Here is an 18,618-nt window from a genome sequence, read left to right as displayed (position 1 = left end):
TTTTTCATTATTATAATATATCAGCCCAGAAAAGGGTTAAACTTATACTGAGTAGACGTATTTTCATTTACTTTAACGAGTTCGAGAACATGAGTGCTCGTCAATCTTTTCATATTTTGGGAGCCTGAAAAGCGTTGAAAGAGGATTTTAGGGGATTCCTTTTTTGTAAGTTTATGAAGCCAAAAAAAGTTATAAAAGTATGCTCCTCTTGGAGGAGTGAGTTGTATAAAGGATAGCGATTGGTTTCGGTCATGATGGAACTGCTCAAAGCACATAAAGGTCAAGAGGAATTTTGGGTTACAATTGTCATGCTTCAGGATTTTGGATTTTGGGTGTGGCATAGGTTTTTGATGGTGCTGAATCATTTCCCCCATAAAAAAACGATTCAGTTGATTTAAAAAAATACACCAAATTCCTATGAAAAAAAGCGTTCTAGAGAAATTGTTGCAATGCTCATCAAACAAAAATATGATAATTAAACATTAATTGTTTCTCTTGATAACATTTTTTTATTTTTATTTTTAACCATATATGGATTTCAACGAGAATTCATTAAACATAGAGTGCACATTTGTAGTTGGATAATTTATGAATGTTGTAGCGATATTGATTTATTAGATAGTTCTCTTCCTAAGTATTAAATTCCTATTCCCAAGAGAACTAGGTCGTGCTCTATTTATTAACTTGGTGTTCAGTTAATACACTAAGGTTTCAGCACATGCATTATTCTCGCTTGATTAAATGGTTAACCTTGCAATGTCTGTTTGAAGAATTCTCTAGAGCCTGTCATCGTAATGCCCACCATCACTTTGAGTTAATTTGCATGTAACAGGTGTATTGATCTCCACCATCCAAGTACTAGGGTTATAATCGGACGGTGAAGATGTCAGCGAGGAGGATAATGGTGCTATTCCTGCCTTTGGCTCCCTATCGACTTGGTCATTCTACCTCTCTGGCCTAGCAGCTCTGTAACGTGTTATGCTGAAGAACTCTCGATTCAACCCTTATCGATTTCTCATTAACGAGTTGTGGCTACCCTTGCAATGGCATTAGACACTATCTTTTTCCTTTTTACTTACATTTCTTTCAGGGTTAGGTCGGATTGTCATGGTGCCTAAATGGCATGGAGTTGGAACCATTACAGTTATCACCCACCCATACCCTTGCATGCAATCTTATCTTCATTTTACAAGGAAATAAGGGTTCTTTTCATCTATTTGACAATATCCTCAATTTTTGCAATAACTAGTGGTTATGCGGAATCTACGAATGCGGACCGAAGCATCTTCCCTAGGCCTAGTGGACTATCCTGGAACCACAAAAAGACAAAGGGACTAATGTTTTCCTTAAATTAAATAGATAATGGGATGAAGCATACCTGGAATCTATCGTATGCTTCGCTTCTTCCTTCTCTTGAATGTTCCTATCCTAGTTTCGATCACTATTATTAGAACTCGCACAGTAAAAAAACACAAGCCAACGATCCATGAAATCTACGCAGCATCATCTAATCAATTTATTCAATAGATCAACATGGTATTGAATATATGAAACCATAACATCATATATAGGAAAACAAAGAACTCTTTGCATTAATAGAAATGGAGTGAGTTACAACAAAAAATAGGTGTTGATCTTGTAAAAGAGCTCCTCCAAGTTGACTTATCCTTTCCTTGTCACAAAGTGCACCTCTAATCACCCTAATGCATGGAAATATATCTCTCACATCAACAACCTAAGGGTAGAATCACTTTTCAAAATCCAACAACAGCCAACCAAATGCTTGTGGAATGAGGTAAATATATAGGTGAAGGAGGTAGTTCATGAATTCTTATCCTTTTACCCATCTGGATTTGAGATCCACTCTTGATGGGAGGATGAGCTCAAGGGATAAGGGATGAAAACTCTGAGGTAGGATAGGATAAGATTCTAGACTTTATCTGAGGTAAATAGTCACAATAGATCCTGGAAGCTTCTGGAAGAGGAAGCTTCAAGATTCTTTCTCTTTTTCCCGAATTTCTAGAATCAATGTTCCCCCAACACTGAGAAACCTGCTAGTGATCAACGCAGGTGTAGAGTATGGCAACTTGGTTGGTAGTCAATGCTGTCCACTAAGAGGCTAGGGAGCGTTGACCCTTAAACGATTCAAACAAGGTGATTTCAGGCAGAAACTCAAGGTTTAGAATGAGTCATGCTTAGGGCTTTGTGCAAGGATGATGAAAAGGAGGTCAAAGGATGTTGATTTATCCTATTGAAGGTGTATTGACGAGATGTGACAAAATGGCCTATAATAGATTGCCTCCTAAAGCGCAAAGTCAGAAATGATAGCTAATGACTGAAGTGTTTTACCTTGTGACAAGTTGGGGTCAATAACAATCAACAAGATCATCATCTGTTACAATACATTTACATCGTGACATCTTTTCTGAGGGAAGCATACCCATACTCAACACATAAGCTAATCATTACATATACAATGACCAAAATGCACGTCCACAGATGACTGATGGTTGACCCTTGACTAAATGAATGCATGTATGATCATAGCCATCATACGTTGTGATCTTATACTACTCCTGAAATCGCAGCCTGGATGGATGAAACTATATATGGGGTCTTCTATCTCATTCACGTGACCTACCAATGTACAAGTCTAACCATGTGAATCAATGAGATGAGGTAGAACATGGTAGACACCATATGATTACCGCCAAATGATGTAAGTAGTTAACATATGTGAGAGAAACCATCGATGATGTTAATGACCCTCAAGGTACTGAAGTACAATCCATATGGTGTGAATAAATGAGTTGATGTCGAACACCACACATAATCTTTCAGTCAAAGGCCAATGATGTAAACTCATCACCAAGAGTGAGGAAAATTTGCATTGATGTATGCAAGCACCAAGGCACCAAGGGATGTTTCTAAGTCAACTTCCTAGATAATAATCTAATGTCGACAAGCGACCAGTTGTAGGAGGGCCTTGATCTATCCCCCATTAACAACACGAAACAATTATGATGATTTGAGATCAAATGATCATAATGACGATGATACGGAATTGGATCAAGAAAGGAAAACATGGAACGAAGGATTAAGAGTATTGTAGCAGATATTGATTGAATGACTTCTCTTGAACACAGTGGCGGCATTGAATGGAGTTGGAAACATTGACCAAAAGAAAAAAAACAAAGGCTTTGAAATAATATGACAAACCAAAATACAAGCAGATTTCCCAACCCAACAACCATAGAGATGAGGTGGAAGAGTGTTGTGTTTAAGAGTGACTCGTTGCCATTAACAAATGGACTACCTTGTTTTACCAAATTCCCCAACCATACTGGTCTATACCTCCTTATTTTTTAACAAGCTTGAGGAGGATAACATATGCTTGATCTGTAAGTTCATCCTTCGGATGAATCCCTCTGAGAAAATTTAACAAACCCGAAGTGGTCATCGTTGTTTGATGTTTTAATGAGTCTAGTGAAGGTAGAGAGTTTGAAAAAAATATAGAAAAGAAAACTCTAGATGTTCCTTTTCATTAATAGTCCCTTAGGTCTGAAAAGGAAGAAAATAATACTTAAGAGAACCTCTTATCCATGTTCAACTAAGGTATTCATTTTTCATAGTTAGTATATCTCAGTCCAGAAAAGGGTTCAACTTTCACTGAGTAGAGGTCTTTTCATTTATTTTAACGAGTTCGAAAACACGAGTGTTAGGCAATATTTTCATATTTTGGGAATCTGAAGAGTTGAAAGAGGATTCCATGGGATTCCTTTTTTGTAAGTTTATGGAGCCCAAAAAAGTGATAAAAGTGTGTTCCTTCTTGAGGAATGAGTGGTATAAAGGATAGTGATTGGTTTCAGTCATAATGGAATTGCTCAAAGCACACAAAGGTCAAGAGGAAAGGGTAAAAACCACTCATTACAATAGTTCCTCAGGAAAGGTTAAAAACCAAGTGAAAGTGTGTGATCGGCCAAGAAGATGGTGACGATGGAATAAGAAAACCAAGGCTCATCTAGTAGAAAAAGGCTAATAAAAATAAGAATCACGGGATAGGATGAGAATGGTTTCATTTTTTTCACAAGCCTGAAATATGGGAAACTATGCTTGGAATTGGTTTCTTTTTTACAGAAGCTTGAAACAGAGAAAAAACTATTCTTGAAATTGGTTTGCATGCCCCCAACATAATGACACAATTTGAGGTACATGCCCCCCAATTTTCATTTCATTCACCTAACTAGACTATTGGTTGCTGACAAGTGGATGGAATGAAGGTTAATTTACGAGATCAAATGAAAGACTCGACTAGGAATTATTTACAAGATCTAATTAAAGACTCAAATTGGAAGGGGATTTGTTTCATTTTTTAACAAGCTTGACACATGAAAAGAACTATGCTCAAGGGACCTTCTTTCATTTTTTAAAGAGCTTGACAGAAGAAAATGAGCTTTGCTACAAAGAAACTTGATTCATTTTTTAACGAGCTTGACACAAGACAAGGAACTATGTTCCAACACCTTCTTTCATTTTTTAATGAGCTTGACACAAGAAAAGGAACTTTGCTCAAGGGACCTTTATCATGAATGCCAAGAGGCCATGGCTTCCAAGAGGTTCTCATCAGATGGGAGAACAACACTCTGGAAGGTATCAAAGGATCCAATGGATAGATTAGACTCGAATGCCCCTAGTAAATGGTGCACTACATCACCTACTAGATCATCAGTAGACGCGAGCATGGAATAGGTTGCCACATAATTAATCTGTGGCAGGGGAGATACCGCTTACATATAAGGACCATTTAGGTAAGTTGGTTGATTGGGAGTCATATTAGGACCAACGAACAATATCTGGTCAATTTTGCATGATTCTTCCTTCATGTGGGAAACACATTACACGAAAGAGTGAAGAGACAAGAGTTGCCATGACATAAACATTGTCATGCCCAAGGAGTAAATTAAAATCCAAAAGGCCTTGGACTACCATAATACCAATACATACAATTTTTCCTCCCAAGGTAATAGGAAACTTAGGAAGGATCCCTAATGGTTGATTGGTTCCTCTGTTAAAAGCTAACATATTCAGAGAGACAAACACAATTGTAGGGAATATAGAGCTTCCCAAACAGTGGAGGATAAAATAATAATAGCAGCCCCTTCATTTATGATTGTGCTAGTTACGACCACATTATAATCCTGTACTATGATCTAAAAGGGCTCGTAAGGAGGAAGAGTATATCGTGCTAGTTGAGAAAAATCAAAGGAAGTGACGATGCTACTTGGAGGGGGTATCATGGGAACCGGAGAACTGCTCTCCAGTGTTGTGGGAATGGGAGGACTATCCCCTAGTCCATTGGAACATGAAGAAACAAGAAGAACCTGAGCAGTATGATCCTCACTCTCTATGGGAAAAGTACGATTTACTAAAGGTGGAATTGGGTAAACCATTTTCTCAACCAATGGTTGGTCGAGAACAGACTCATGGGATTCATGTTCAAAAAGAGTGGGATTGATTGGATTCAAATTTTGATCAATCACTTCATCAACTAGTGGAGGATTGGGAGAAAGCTTCTGGTAACCAGATGGAAGTCGTGTAAGTTTTTCTAATACATTTTGGGCTTCATCCTTTTAAGGACAAAGGTGAATAAGATGATTTCCTTCAGATAAGCTACAGGAAAACTTAACTTTACCCTTTTTCCCATGGACCTTTTTGTCACTAGTTGAGGGTTTATAACCAACATGATCTCCAGAGGCTGATGAAAAAGGTCAATGTGAGCCTGTAGACCACAGTTCTAATATCTTGGGAATACCAGGACAATATCTAAGAAGGTAGTTGTAACATGATCTCTAGAGGCTGATGAAAGAGGTCAATGTGAGCCTGTAGGCCACAGCTCTAATATCTTGGGAATACCAGGACAATCTATAAGAAGGTAGTTGTAACCCTCTCCTCCCCACATCTACCCAAGTAACCGACCAACGAGGGTAAACATGTGATGAGAAGTTACTATGATATGATTCAACCTCCTAAGTTACCTTAAGGAAGTGGAATCGACAGAAACACACCATACCAGACCTTCTGCACTTGCTACAGGACTCCCAAAATGCATCCTAGTAATTCCTCTGACCAACCCCTAGGTCCCACTGAGCTTTTAGATCTATAAATCCATGGACGACCCCTTAATATGGACACGGGTGCGTCTAAGAACCTTCGGACACATGCACAACATGGGTATGCCTATGCCCAGGGAATTTTCTTCTCATACCTGTGCCTATGAATCCAGGATTTGGGCCACTTTTAAATCCTAGAAGCCAAGTCACTGCCGAGAAACCATTGTAACTTTTAGAATCCATAAATTACATAATGACAAGACTTACAAATCAAAAATTGACTCCAGGACTAGGCCTAACCATCCCCAACTGGGACTGACATTCTGTCAAACACTTGGCATCAATGCACTCTACAAGAAATGAATACAAGGCAAAGCATAAAAGATTAATATCTCATATGGAACTAGAGAAGAAGGATCACCAATCTCTTCCCTTAACTGTTTTGACATCAATTAGGTCTTGTACCCATTTTCCTTTCAATTACAAGTAAATACCTGAAATAACCACGACAATAACTAATCATATAACCATGCTTATAACCAGTATTAAACCATGAAAATAACAATGAGATAACAACCATTAAAGCCACATATTAGCAAGCCAAAAAGCAAGGGATCTTAGCTTTTATTAAACATAGGCAAAGTCGACCAGGTTTGGGACTTCCACATACCACCTGACCATAGTGATGAGGCTCATCAATAGGTAAATTATATGGGCCTTAATGCCACTCTCCAACTTATTAAAATCAACTTTTCTCACATTTCTTTACATATTTTATTATATTTTGCTTAGTAAGAAGGGTAAAGGTGAGATGTTATATCATGTGGCCTAATGTGCATTAATTGCATGATTTGGAGCAGTTTTTGGCTAATTTAAGTGCAGGAATTAGAAGTAGAAAAGAAAGAGGGATTTTAGGAGATTGGGTCTCCCTCCTTAACTCCTCAATCACTTGAAGATTCCTCCACCAGATCTCATCAGCTCGGAGTTACAGGCAGCCAAGCCCACCGAGTTCATTGGCAGCCAAGCCAGTGATAGTTGAAGACAAGTTAATCTCGATTTTGGGAGCCAAGACTCTCTAATTTTAAGGAAGTTGTTGGTAGCTTCATTTGTATAAATAAGAAGGCATAGGGCCTCATTAGGATTCTACTTTTTATCGTAGCCAAGAGGCAATTTCGAGCTTAAGATATTGTGACTATTATTTTAATGTTATTTTTGACATTTTGGTGATAATGAAAAGGGTTTCTTTGATCGAGAACTAAGTTGACTCAGAGGGATGAAGCTCTTGGGTTAGGGCCCAACCCTAGCATTAGAGGATCCTCTTCTTTTTGTACATGTATCCTTAGATTAAAATCATAGATTAGTTTCTGAAATTATTTTTGTTTTGTTGAATTTGCAAGTCTTTGAATGTTTGGTTAGTTTCGCTTCCATTAGTTGGAGAAGTAGATCAGTTCTATAGTAGTGAAAAATAACTTTAGAAAAGCTGGTGACAGTGGCCTCATCCTGATCTCCCTCATGGAATCATGATTTGAGGGCCCCACTCTCACAGCCCCAAAAACAAAGTTATCTTTTAGTTATTACATAGCTTAGGATTTCTTGTCGAGTAGACCATTGTTAATGATTTCTTAGAAGCACCTACAATTGTCATTTTGGTTCCTTAAGTTTGTTGTGGATTAGAAAACATTCCATTCCATAGATTTGATCCACTAGCCATCAATAAATCAGTTTCTCAAATTCAAATCATCTTTTCCACATTTACATAAAGTTGTGCATAAATGAAGAAATGAATATGTGTTGTTGTAGGAGTTTTTGATTTGCAGGGAGGAACTCATTCCACCAGCCTCATCTAAAGTTTTCTCCATCTCTCGCCAAACCCTACCAATCACCAATTCAGATTTCTGTTTGTAGCTACTGTGGACAACCACCTTGAGAAAATCCAACCATCCTAAAGAGTTGGGTTGATCCTTGGGTAGTGTGCACCTTCGCCATACCTTATTCCACCATTATACACCTTCCCAACACTTCCTTTCACCTTCCCTACCGTCCTACAACTTTCAGCTAAGTATCTTGCAGTAAACTGGGACGTCCTGTAGTAACTACAAGAAATCCTGTAGCAACTATAGGAAACCCTATAGCAACTTGTTTTAGACTGTTTTGGGCAGAAATAATGGTTAGAGTCTAGGGAAGGCCTTCAACTTGACCTCCAGTCAATAGAAGACTGGTTTGAAAAACCCTAGTGGTCTATCGGCCCAGTTGAGAAGTGACAAGAGTAGACTGGTGCATCTGTTGTGTATATAGCACTATCACCTCCAAGTTTGTACAAACCTTGTGTGGATAAAGTAAAGTTGGTCACCCTAGGAGTTGCAACATCCTTTCTGCAATATTGGGGCTCAACACTTTTTGGTGTCGTTGCCGGGGAGGTGTCTAGGTAGATGTGATTTCTTATTTCCTTTTTGTTTTGCATTCAATAGATAGTTGTAATTTATGCTTTCTTTCCATTCGACAAGTAGTTCCATTCAACAAATAGTTGCAATTTCTTATTTCTTTCCATTCTGCAAGTAGTTCTAAAAAAACATTAAAAGAAAAAAACAAATTTCTTTCAAGCCTCATAGGAGTAGAGACAACTTAGGAAAATTTCTGCCCAAATACCCCCACACCATCAAACAACCAACCTTCCCTGTTTTTCAGTGGTTGTGAGCTAGAGGACCCATTAGGTGAACAACCAGAGATCTTTGAAGAGCCTATTGGGGAAGAAGAAGAAGAAACAATTCCACCAACCTACACCATGGCTAAAAATGGAAATGGGATTGAAAATATAAATGGAGCTGAAAACAAAACTGAGGGTGATTTTCCCATTAGAGAAACTAATGGAGATGCTAGGATGAAAAACATAAACCCCTCTGCCCTTCCTCACTTCCATGGCTTAACCTTAGAGGACCGTGATACCTTTTTATTCGAGTTTGTTTTCATCTGCAAAACTTATGATTATACCTCTGATGATTATAAGTTGAAGTTGTTTCCATCCACCCTTAAGGGTGTAGCCTTGCACTGGTTAATGGGTTTACCTGGGGACAACATCACTACCTGGGCTCAAATGCAACAAGCCTTCAACAACAAGTACGAGATTATTGTAGGTCCAAAGACACCAAAGAAGAAATCTTTAGAATGACCTTGGGACATGATGAATCCTTGGAAGAATATGAGGAAAGGTTTCAACTAAGCTACAAAAGGGCCAAATGCACCCTTGATCCTGAATCACTCAAGCTAGTCCTTCTTAGAGGGATAAGGGAAGATATCCTAGAAACACTAAACATTGTGTTGGGAGGGGACATCTACCAGTTATCTTATGATGATATCAAGGCAGTTTTCAAAAATCATTATGGGGTAGCCAAAAAGAAGGGTAGGGCTAGTCAAGCTTTGGTCAGTTCATCTTCCTCCAACACATTCATCAAAAGTGAAATTGGGAACATGTTAGAAGACTTTAAGAGTGAAATGTTGCATACCCTTGCTCTGCAAATGGACACCATGAAAATCAAGAGGAAGTAGGAGGAAGCAGAAAGAGCCTTAGCTACCTTTTGCCCTAGATGCACCAGGAGGCACCCTAGAAATGAATGTTCATTGAATCTTATAGAGATCTACTCAGTCTGTGAGGAGAACCACTCCACAGACAAGTGTCCTTCTCTGTCTGGATTGAAATCTATGTATCAAGGAACTGAAGGTGTGACTGAACAACTTTGCTATATCAACCAAAGGAGGCCTCAAGGACCTCGAACACACCAGTAGGGCATGCAAGGGGCCTCCTATTCATATTATAAGCCTAACCAAAATGCATCCATTCCCCCTTGGTGTCCTCCTACTCATCCTTCATGGTCCACACCTTCTCCCTGGTCTTTTGGACCTCAATACCATTCCCAACATGCGAATAAATCATTTCAGCCATATGCTCCCCCACAACCTCAGTGGAATACATCATCATAGGGGTGGAGGCCCCCATACAACCAATATCAAGCCTTACTGCCTCCACCTCCATCTCAACCCGAGCTCCTTCACCCTGCTCTGCCTAAGAAACCTCAGATGCCTGCTGAACCAAATCCGAACCCGAACAACAAATAGGCACAATAGGTCTATAGTGGAGAGAAATCCTACCCTTCCTATGTTGTGGAAATTCAAGAAATCAACCTCAGGTCTAGAAGAGTGATTCCAGATAATCAACTTCCATCTCCACCTAAGGAGCTTGATGAGGAAATGAAAAAGATTGTTCCTCAAGACAATCCACCCCCTTTTCCTAAGATATTAATCCATCCTAGCCAACACACCCAAGAAGGACTGAAATTCTAGGTGAATTGAAAAACTTGTGTGTTAAAATCCCACTACTCGTGATCAGAATCTGGATTAGGGGCAAAAATTTGCTCAAAACAAAAGTGCTCAGAATCACTCGAAAACTGAATGACCATGTCCGTCTTGGTGATACGATCCCAACGTAACTCATTTCACTCAAAACGGAGCTCGCATGAGAAAGATATCATGTTCTGATAGTTTCGTCAAACATGCAAAATTTTGGGTATAGGGTTGACTCGGATGCTGACTAGGCATTCGTACAACCCAGTCAGCAAAAAGAATATTCCAAGGAATATTCCTTAAAATATTCCCAGAATATTCCCACGGGTGGTTCAATTGAATGGTGAAAAGTGTTGGCAGGTTATTTGGTCAAGGGCATTGAGGTGGACCAATGAGAGGCTGACACATGGCAAGCCCTGTCATGTGCCCTCTCAAAGGTCAGATAAAATGTTGTTTGGAAGGTCAGGGAATCGAACCCGCGACCTTGCCCGCACAAGCCCCACTCTCCACCGCTATGCCACAACCATTGGACTTGACATATGGTGGGCACACTTTTCATTTAAAGAGATTAAATGTGGTTGTTGGGGAGGAGAGGGCCAGCCCCCTCCACATGTGACCAACACTGCAAACCAGGAGCCAACACCAATTTCTAAACACGCGCTTAATGTGCTAACTAAAGTTTAACACTAATTAAACCATGCTTATCCTTAATTAAAGCACAGATTAACTTGGCAGTAGTTTTGACGGGTCCAAATAATCCGGCATTGCTCCCAATTTGGCAGGGTTAACTGGAGTTTCTCCAGATTTGGTAGAGTTTTCCTAGAGAAAACTGAAGAGACCATAACTTCTTCATTATTTGACCAATTTTGGCTCAGAAAGAGTCATTCCTAGATGATTTGGATGATCTGAACACAATGGAATATGTTGCAGAGGTAGAAAGACACTTCTTTATGTTATTTTTCTACCTTAAATTTTAAGGAAGTGTAGGGCCACCAGGAGAGGAGGTCAAGCTTAGATCAAATGCAGTCCAATTACAGAGCTTGGATAGTCATTTTTGGGTTTTTTTCGGTCTTCTTAATCCAATGGAGCAGGTTGCAAAGCCATTGGACCAATGTAGGTGCATGTAATCAGATAATTGAACATTAATCCAAAGAGGGCCTAACCATTGGAGGAGGTCCAAGGAGATGTAGCCCAGGAGGGGTGAACTCCTTTATCAACTTTGTGCTATGAGTTGTTGTGTTTTACTTCTCTACAATTTACTTGTTGTATATGTGTTTTAAACAACTAATTAACCTCAAATTTCTCATAAAATACACTCAACACGACACATAATTCCTCACATTTTGGTTAATTTGAGACGATCCTAAACAAATTTATTTTTAATAATGATGAGGGACCTTGGATAGAATTAAAAGGTTTTCCCAACATCCAGATCATGTTGGTATCAGAGCAAGTTAGGTCATTTTAACCTTGAGATGGTTTGCCAAGTTAGCTAGAAAATTAGCTATTGGTTTTGTATTTGTGCAAGGAGAATTTAACTGCGTGCAAATTTATGTGTGTAAGCTGAAGAAGGGAGATGCTTCTCTGTTGAGAAACTTTTTGAAGCTTTTTGATGCATTACAAGTGTGATGGCAGCTTCAACAAGTGATGTTTCTAATCCATCTTCCTTAGCAAGACTCTTTGATTTAGAGATGTTGCAAGAGCATAGCATCATGAGAGATATGGTGCAAGAGATGAATGAAGATAGGAAGGAGAACACTATACTTCAAGAGGAGTTGACGACCACGAAGGAGGAGAAGCAAGAGCTTCTTGAAAAGATGCATGAGATGGAGATTCAACTCCATGATGCCAAGGAAGCCCTAGCCAAGTATGTGCATGGAAATGAGGTATGCAATTCAAGTTTATCTTCAATTTCCTCTCAAAATGAATGTTTTGGTGCTTTTGAAAGGAACACTAGAGGAATATGGTCCAAATTATTGATGAATATGGGCTATGAAGGTAAAGGGTTTGGAAAACATGCACAAGGCATAGTTGAGCCAATTGTTGTTGAGGAAAGGCCCAGGTATTTGGGTCTTGGTTATGGACAACATGATGGAGAATGCTCCAAAGCCAAGGATGCACATGAAGGTATTCCAAGAAAGACTTTCATTACATGTTAATTACCTCAAGATTGTGAAGTTTGTGTTCATGAGGAATGCAAAAGTTTTATACTCATTTTGCAAGAATATGCTCATAAGCATGCAACTAGTGGAAATGGAAAACAAGAGGATGTTGAAAGATCTAAGGTCATTGAAACCATTGTTGGTATTCTGAAGAGAGCCACTACCTCATCAAATTCACCTCTTCAAGAAGGAGACATAGGTGAATGTGCAAGGTATAAATCTATCTTTAATCAAGTTTCTTTTGATTATGATCAACATGGTAAATCTTCAGATAAGATTTGGAGAAAATTTAAATGTTCCTTTTGTGGTTTAAATAACCATACTATTTTGAGGTGTTGGAAGAGGATAGCCATACACAGGAAAATTTCAAAAGAAAAGAGACAGAAAGCCAAAGGATCATTGGATAATGGAAACCATGTTGAAAAGAATATGCAATTATTTTTCACTCATTGCCATAAGCGGGGTCATCTTGTAGACAAGTGTTGGACTTTGCATCCAACAAGTCATCCATGACATTTGAAGAAGGTGGAGAGATATTTTGGCAAGAATGGAAAAGAGGATTCCATACTTGATGTGGGTCAGGATGATACACATGATGAAGTGCAGCTGAAAGAAGCGCCATTGAAATGGTTTGGAAAGAGATGGTTATATTTCTTAACCAATTAAGGCCTTGCATTTCTTTTTATAATTGATGCAAATTTTTCCTTATTGATGCATTTCCTTGTTATTTGGATGCATTTCTTTTCTCCTGAAAATATGTTGCATATTGCATGAAGCAAGATGTTATAAAAGTAGAGTTATGTTGCCTCACTTAGATGCAACAAAGGTGGAAATTTTCAACAACACATTTGCATGCATGTTGTATTCTTGAACTTGCATGTTTGCACCAGGAAGGTGTTTGAAAGTGGAGTATGTTGACTCACTTTATTGTAGCAAATCTGGTCATTTCATCTCTTTAAGTACTCATACATACGAATGGGATTCTTCTACTTGTGAGAGAGTTGAGAATTGTTATACATGCATGATAGTTTGTGTGTGTGAACAGTGGAATTTTTAATAGTTTCATTGTGTTTGAACATGCATGAGTGATTGACTTGTGTTGGTTGATTGCTTTGTTAACATGTATGTTGTCAACTTGAGAATGTTGATCATTTGCACATGCATGAGTGTCGGCTTGTGTGGTCGATTGATTGTTACATGTATGTTATATCAACTTGGAAGAGTTGATTTTTTCTCCAAAGATGAAAGGGAGATGTGACGAATTGTTTCATGAGAATGTGGAATTCTTGTTGTAAATCGTCAAGTTGTTGTACATGCTTTTGCTTGACTTGAAAGTTAGTTGTTTGAAGAAGCATGTTTTGTCGACTTGTGTTTAGTCGATGGTTTATGCACCAAGAAGTAAGAGTACATGGCGATGTTCACATGATGTGACCTTTGGTCTTTTTGAAGAAGCAAAAGGAAGATGTCGTCAAGTTATATTCTTGCATGAGTGTTTTTCAAGGTTAATGGTGTTTTTTGTGACAAGATGTCGCAGGATTTTGGAAGGTCCATGCTTGAGCAAGAGGCTCATGATTAGTCTTCATTCTCAAATCATGACTTGAAAAGCATGTTGATACTAGAGGATGATGGAATCAAGAAGCGAAAGTGGACAAAAATGCCAAAAAAAATTGGAGCCACTGTAGACCATTTGACGTGTTGACACCAAGAAGCGAAAGAGATGGCGAATGCATTCTTCTAGATGTGGAATTTGGAACCATGGAGGTAAAAGAATGGTCATTTCTTTTCTTTTTATTACTGATATTGGAACTCATCGATGTAGTTCACTCAGATGGGCTTAACTTGGAAAAGTGGTTTCCAAGGAGAAGCTTGCATCGAATACATGTGTTGCAAAGGAGGAACATGATTCTCAGTGGGAAGGCCATCTGTCAACTTTCCGAGCACCGAGGGATCGCTTTGATACAACGGGGTGTTTAATCAGAAAGTAGCCAGCAAGTGTTGGATTAGGTCAGCAGCAAAAGGAGAACATTGGTTGAAGTGCCAAGCCATTTGCAAGGCAAGGCATGTCAGTGAACCCAAGTGGTTGTCATGGAGATTTTTCAAAGTAGAATCAATTGTATGTAAATATTCCTTGCATGTAAATCTAACAAATTGATAGTTTTTTTGAATTTTTTTACCAAGTTGGCCAAACTTGGAACTAGGGTATAAAGAGAAATTTTTTCTACTAAAATAGCGGGAGCCTAAATTTAATTTCTAAGTTTTTTTTAGCAATTTGGAAGAATTTGGTAATCATAATGTAAAGAAACTCTTTCACAAAGATCACTGGAACCCAAACCTAAACAAAAGAAATGATCAACATTATTCTTTTGTACTTCAAAGTGCTAGAAAACAATTTATTTCACCAACTTAACCATGGCTGAATTTTACAAAGGCCATATTAAAGACATATGCCAATTGAATGAAAATCTCAAGTAATTTCTTGTACTTGTGCACCTTAGATTTACAGGTTGTTGCAAAAATAAATATTTTGAATCAAATACAGGTATAGCTTATAAGTAGGAGGCACATTCTATAGATACCATACTGTGATTTTGAGCGTCTTTGCTCTGAACTACAACAACCTCCATTCTTTGATTTGTTTAAACATAGCTAAGAATATATTTATTGCACATAATAGACCTGTCTCTAAAATTTCAAACAACTTAGCGAAACAACCATTAAAATGAAAATAAATTAAGGCAAGATGGTTGGCCTTCTACAATTCAAAGAAGACAAAAACAAAAGCTTCAATCCAATGCTAAACATGGAGGAAAAAGAAAACAGAGGCTTCAATCCAATGCTAAACATGGAGGAAAACAAGTGGGTATCAATACCTTATCTGCAGTGCCTACATTGTAGCCTCTCTTTCTAATTCTGAGTTCAGTGATCCATTCGTTAGGCAGCAATTTTGGCGATTCAAATGACATGAAAGGCTTCCGTAGTTTAAATGAAGTAGTCGTACCAAGCCAATTGTTAACTTTCTCTCCAGTGGTCTAAGCTTCAACGGTTTGAGGTTATATATCCAAGATGAAATCAACATACTTTCTCCAAGGACAATAGAGGAAGCATACTAGTGCGCCTTGAAGGCAGAAGAAAAGATAGCTAGGAAGCAAAGCTCTGGCAGAGGACGTGGTTTTTCCAAAGGGAAAGGACAGACAAATGGAAGAGGAAAGTTTCCTGCGCAAAAGAATGATGAAGGCAACTCAAATCAGCAAGGGCAGTCAGAGAAAGAAGGTGGCAGCAGAGGAGGAAGATCTTACCAGAGAGGTAGAGGTAGAGGAAGAGGCAAGGAGACTGTCTACTAGTGTTACAGATGTAACAAATTAGGTCACCGATCTTGAATGTCCTAATAATGACAATACGGGACAACGAGGTGCATACATAGCTCAAACCGAAGAAATAGAGGCACAAGTACCTAAGGTAGAGAATGTGTTAGAGACTGGAGAGGTGTTGATGATGTAAAAAGTCCTGTTAAAACTAGCAAAGGGGACTATTGAACCAATCCAAAGGAAATCCTTATTCAAGACAATGGGTGAGGCAAAAGGAAAATGTTGGAAATTGGTGATTGACAACGGAAGTACAGACAATCTACCCTCCCAAGAAACGGTGGAAAAATTGGGATTGAAAAATATTGAGCACCCCACACCTTATAAGGTATTGTGGTTGCAAAAAGGACACCAATTGTTGGTGTATGAACAAAGTGAAGTTGAGTTTTAGATAGGCAAGTATAAAGAAAAGGTGCTCTGTGACATAATGCCAATGGATGCTTGGCACATTCTTTTGGGTTGCCCATGGAAGTTTGATAGGAAGGTGACATATGATGGAGAGAGCAATTGTTATAAGTTCGAAAAGGATGGCATCAAGCACACTCTTGTACCATTGAAAGAGGAAGGTACAATTGAAACAAGCAACCCAAAAGCATTGTTGCTTAGTGGAAAGGAATTTCTACAACAGATGGAAGAAGAAGAGGTAAGCTATGCAGTGGTTTGCAAGCTAAAGGTAGTACTTCTGCACATTGAAATTGTAGATTTACCTATCAAAGTTCAAGAGTGGTTGTATGAGTTTCATGATATTGTAGTTGATGAATTGCCAAGTGAGTTGCCACCGAAGAGAAGCATCAATCATCACATAGACTTGATATTGGGAGAAAGCCTTCTGAACAAGGCTGCATATCGAATGACATCCAAAGAGAATGAGGAAGTGAGGAAGCAAGCCCAAGAATTATTGGACAAATGACTAATAAGAGAAATTTTGAGCCTGTGTGTCGTACCTAGAGTACTAAGTCCAAAGAAGGGTGGAGAATGGAGAATGTGCACTGACTATAGAGAAATCAACAAGATCACCATTCGTTACAGGTTTCCATTGCCATGGATGGATGATATGATGGATTGCTTGGGTGGGGAAACTTACTTCTCAAAGATTGACCTTAAAAGTGGTTATCATCAAGTTCGGATCAGAGAAGGAGACGAGTGGAAGACAACTTTCAAGACCAATGAAGGCTTGTACGAGTCGATGGTCATGCCATTTGGCTTGTCAAATGCACTTAGTACCTTTATGCGGATGATGAATGAAGTCTTGAAGGAGTTCATTGGTAAGTTTGTCATTGTTTATTGGATGACATTTTAATTTTCAGTCAAACTAAAGAAAAGCACTTGAGACATTTGAAGTATGTTTTAGAGAGGTTGCAACAAGAAAAACTATTGATTAACATGAAGAAGTGTTCTCTTATGAAGAGTGAGCTTGTATACTTGGGTTTTATCATTTTTAAGGATGGCTTGAAAATGGATCCAGAGAAGATAGAAGCAATTGTAAATTGGCCCTCACCTAAGAACATTTTTGAGGTGAGAAGTTTTCATGGCTTAAACAACTTCTATAGAAAATTTATTAGGAATTTTAGTGGAATTTGTGCACCTATCATTGACACCATCAAGAAGAATAGGAAGCCATTTTATTGGACAGCAGTAGCAAAAAAAAAAAAATTATTGAAGAAGAAGATCATTGAGAAGCTAGTGTTGAAGTTGCCAGACTTCAATCAGCCCTTTCAAGTGAGATGTGATGCTAGTGGGAAATCCATTGGAGTTGTATTGAGGCAAGAAGATAAGCACGTTGCATATTTCAGTGAGAAGATAAATGAAGCAAAACATAAATACTCTTCCTACGACAAATAATTTTATGCGGTGGTTCAAGCTTTGAAGCATTGGAGGCATTACTTGATGCCTAAGGAGTTCGTTCTATACATGGATAATTTTGTCTTACAATACATTATGCAACAACATAAGTTGAATCATAAACATGCAAAGTGGGTGGAGTTCCTTCAAAATTCCATTTTGTTTCAAAGCATATTAGTGGTAAGGCAAATAAGGTTGTTGATGCCTTGAGTAGGAGATGCTTAATCATGCAGGAAAGTCAAATACAAATTTTAGGCTTTGATTATTTGAAGGACTTGTATGACATTGATGCTGATTTTAAAGAATCTTTTCCAGCGTGTAAAAATGCAGTCAATAGGGACAACAATCCATGGAAAGAGTTTATGTTGCAGGATGGGTTATTGTTCAAGAACAATTTGCTATGTATTCCCAATTTCTTAATGAGGGAAAACATGGTCCAAGAAAACCATAATGGCAGGTTGGCTAGACACTTTGGTGTTGAGAAAACACTTGGGCAGCTGAGTCACTTCTGTTTTTGGCCTAAGATGAAAGCATATGTACAGAGGTACATGAGTAAGTGTAGGGTATGTCAACATGTGAAAGGGAGAAGTCAGAATGTTGTACTATACATGCCATTACCCATTCCCAACACACCTTGGGATTCAGTGAGTATGGAATTTGTTTTGGGTTTACCGAGAAATCAACGAGGTAATGATTCAATCCTTATAGTTGTGGATATATTTACTAATATGGCTCATTTCATTCCATGTTTCAAAACTAGTGATGCTACCCATGTGGCTAATTTGTTTTTTGATGAGATTGTTCGAT

At 38.5% G+C, this 18,618-nt stretch overlaps 1 protein-coding gene across 1 annotated transcript; it reads left to right on the top strand.

Annotated features, from left to right (window-relative positions):
• The first annotated feature begins 16,396 nt into the window (after window positions 1–16,396).
• On the top strand, window positions 16,397–16,879 carry LOC149235748 (uncharacterized). The gene has a single exon (XM_089368646.1). It carries the CDS (start codon window positions 16,397–16,399, stop codon window positions 16,877–16,879), a length of 483 nt encoding a protein of 160 aa, XP_089224772.1.
• The last annotated feature ends 1,739 nt before the right edge of the window (window positions 16,880–18,618 follow it).

This window comes from Pinus tabuliformis, chromosome 8 (assembly GCF_031772625.1).
Source record: "Pinus tabuliformis cultivar Carrire ecotype Pingquan chromosome 8, CPIR1, whole genome shotgun sequence".
Taxonomy (NCBI): Eukaryota; Viridiplantae; Streptophyta; class Pinopsida; order Pinales; family Pinaceae; genus Pinus; species Pinus tabuliformis.
This window is presented reverse-complemented; position numbering and strand designations above follow the sequence as displayed.

Bases quoted from the DNA above. Each gene is read 5' to 3' on its own strand.
- LOC149235748 (XM_089368646.1), top strand. From the start codon at position 16,397: ATGCCAATGGATGCTTGGCACATTCTTTTGGGTTGCCCATGGAAGTTT.